This window comes from Lolium rigidum, chromosome 1 (assembly GCF_022539505.1).
Source record: "Lolium rigidum isolate FL_2022 chromosome 1, APGP_CSIRO_Lrig_0.1, whole genome shotgun sequence".
NCBI classification, from domain to species: domain Eukaryota; kingdom Viridiplantae; phylum Streptophyta; class Magnoliopsida; order Poales; family Poaceae; genus Lolium; species Lolium rigidum.
This window is the reverse complement of record NC_061508.1, coordinates 346,270,126-346,272,830: the sequence shown is the minus strand read 5'-3', so window position 1 is coordinate 346,272,830 and position 2,705 is coordinate 346,270,126. Positions and strand designations below refer to the sequence as shown.

The 2,705-nt window shown below is 47.2% G+C and overlaps 1 protein-coding gene across 1 annotated transcript; it reads right to left on the bottom strand.

Moving 5' to 3' along the window:
• Positions 1-762: 762 nt before the first annotated feature.
• On the bottom strand, positions 763-1,483 carry LOC124664425 (protein GLUTAMINE DUMPER 1-like). Its single transcript, XM_047201954.1, has one exon. It carries the CDS (start codon positions 1,399-1,401, stop codon positions 763-765), a length of 639 nt encoding a protein of 212 aa, XP_047057910.1. The 5' UTR covers positions 1,402-1,483.
• Positions 1,484-2,705: the final 1,222 nt, after the last annotated feature.

Here is a 2,705-nt window from a genome sequence, read left to right as displayed (position 1 = left end):
AAGCAGCCAAATGTTCTTGCTGTGGCAAGCTCACACAAAGCTGTGAGCTGTGTGCGACTGCAAACTGGAGCTGATGCTTTTGAACTATACCGTACTGAAAAAGTTCTGCCAACGAATACATGCAGAAAAGGATTTCAGTTAGCCAGTAATAATAGTAAGTGCCAGGTCTGTTCTCACATCAGCATGAGCATTTCTTGCTATTCCCACATCAGCATGAGCATTTCTTGCACACAAGGAACTGTGGTGTGCAGTGAGTGCTGGGCCGACAGATGTGGTGTCATCACAGTGTTGCTTAAGCCTCTGGGGCACTGCTACTTCAAGGCAGCCTTAGCTGCAGCACGGCTGCAATTAAATGATCGAAAGAAAGTGAAGTCACTCGATTTCCTTATGATTTTTTCTGCGCACAAAACTGAATGAAAACCAGCTAGTCGCCTGGGGTTTCAAAAGAATTTTCCCGTTCTCCAACTGAAAGTTGTTCATTGATGCAAGTTACTGAAAGCAAGAGGATAATGGTGTCGAGTGTTGTTCGTTTCTTCAGACAAGTTTGTAACTGAAGCAGAGTACCATGATTTAGGGGTGCAAAGGGGCTTTGGATTGGCAAGACTGTCAAGTCTCGCACATATCTCCATTAATACTTTCACGCAACCAATCACGCCAAGAATCTACACGTTTCCAGCCTAAATCTAGCAGCACCAGCAAAGAAGAAAGCAGATGGCTCCGCCCCCGAAAGAAGGGAAAAGCTGGAACCAACAAAGGAGGCAGTTATTGCGAGCTTTCTTGCAGCGCCGTCGTGCTACTGCTGCTCTCATGGTCATGGTGGTGGTGGTGGTGGGCACGGCTTTGCTGGTGGGCGCGGCTCGGGGTCGCCTCGTCGTGCTGGTCCCGGCTCTGGTTCGCCGCGTCGACTCCGAGCTGTGTTGAGCTCACCTCGCAGTCGTCCACCTTCTTCTCCTGGCCGTCACCGGCGCTCGCACTCGCTGCCGGTGCGGCTAAAGCGAGCTCCACTTCGACGGCCGCGCGGCTGGTGGCCGGCCTGGCGAGGAACGTGGGCCGCTCGTCACCCGCCATGATGACCACCACGTGCTCCTGGAACTCCGCCGCCGGTCTGCTGGCGCCGGACCCCGAGCCCTTCTCACCGCCTGCCGCGTCACCGGACTGGCCGTCCCGGCCGCCCTCGGCCCCAGCGTCGAGGTACCCGGAAAGCTTCCAGTATGAGCAAGCCAGGATGAGCAGCGCGAAGGCGATGAGGCCCAGCATCGCCGCCAGCCCACCGAAGAGGTATGGCACGGGAGACTGCCACGGCGAGTGCACCGCCGCCGTGCCGTTGATCAGCCCGTGACCCGGCGCCGCCATCGGCGCGCCCTGGTGGCTCATGGTGACGAACTCCGGTCCGGGCCTCATGGTGTGCGTTGAAGACGAGCTGAACCTGATCAGTTGGCTTCTGCTCTTGTTGCTATTCTTTTCCTGTGTGTGTGCTCTGTGATTGTTGTTGGCTTGGAGGTGGTGTGTGTGGGATGGTGAGAGGGAAGTGGGGTGTATTTATAGGAGAGGCCGGGAAGAAATACTTACACAAAACATCAGTATTGTCTGTGTGTGATGCCAAGGAATATCAAAAGACCAATGGGATTTTTTTGTTTGTTTCCTACTCTGCTCCTAGATACCACTCCCTCTGGAGTATGGTCTCAAAGAGATAAACTACCCCCTTCGTTTCAAATTGTCATGTTGGAGGCCATGCTAGTTTCGAAGCAATTTTGAAATGGAGGTAATAAACAAAATTCAGACTTTGAAGTGCAGACAATTATGTACACATTTTATTTACCCGTCGACTTAGGCTATTGTACAAATTAGTTGGTGCAGTAAACTCAACAATGATTTATATTGGTAGATAATAAAATTAACATAAATAAATATATTCATCAATTCCTCCCTATTACCTGCAAGTTCTTTCCCGTATACACGGAAACCATTTAGTTCTAGAGCCAAAGGTCGCAGTTCTCAAATGAACACTGGAAACCGCTCCGGGAGACCCGATGCAACATTTTATGCAATTGACACGTTGTTCATATTTTACAACCTTCCAGTAATTAATAGGTTTGTCTATTTATTTATAATCAAAAATTTGAATAAATCATGGTGGGCATTCGGGTCAATATCCGACTCTTTTCATCCAAATTATCCTTGGTTTTTATATTGCATACCACCTAGATATTTACATTTTTTTATGGTTACCCGCCTTCAATGCTCTAATTTGGGACCTAGCGATGTGCAATCTTAGCTGAGTATTTTGTTATAAATATCAGTCCAATGAGAATTAAGCTAGGTACTTAACCACTTGTGTCATGTGGGGTTCAACCGCTCAAGTATAGCTAGACAAGATGGAGTATTGGGTGGACCAATCATGAATGCACAAGTCACTACAACTTATATTAGTAGAACTTTAGAAGTTTCCTATGGTTCCAGGTTGTGAATAGTTTGGCGAATGGTTTGGCCTTGATTCTACCACGTGTTAGTGAATAAGTTAACCTATGTACTTAGCTTTTTAGAAAAGGTAGCGTGTTTTTCCCTTGAGGGAGAGATTATCAATTATATTATCTTGCCATTAGGTTTTATACAAATGTTAAAACAAGATGATTAAACAACGTTGTGCTGCTATACTATATATATAGTAATATGATTTTTAAGAACACGACTAATTCTCATTCAAC

Coding starts and splice junctions, on each gene's coding strand:
- LOC124664425 (XM_047201954.1), bottom strand. CDS start 1,401: ATGAGGCCCGGACCGGAGTTCGTCACCATGAGCCACCAGGGCGCGCCG.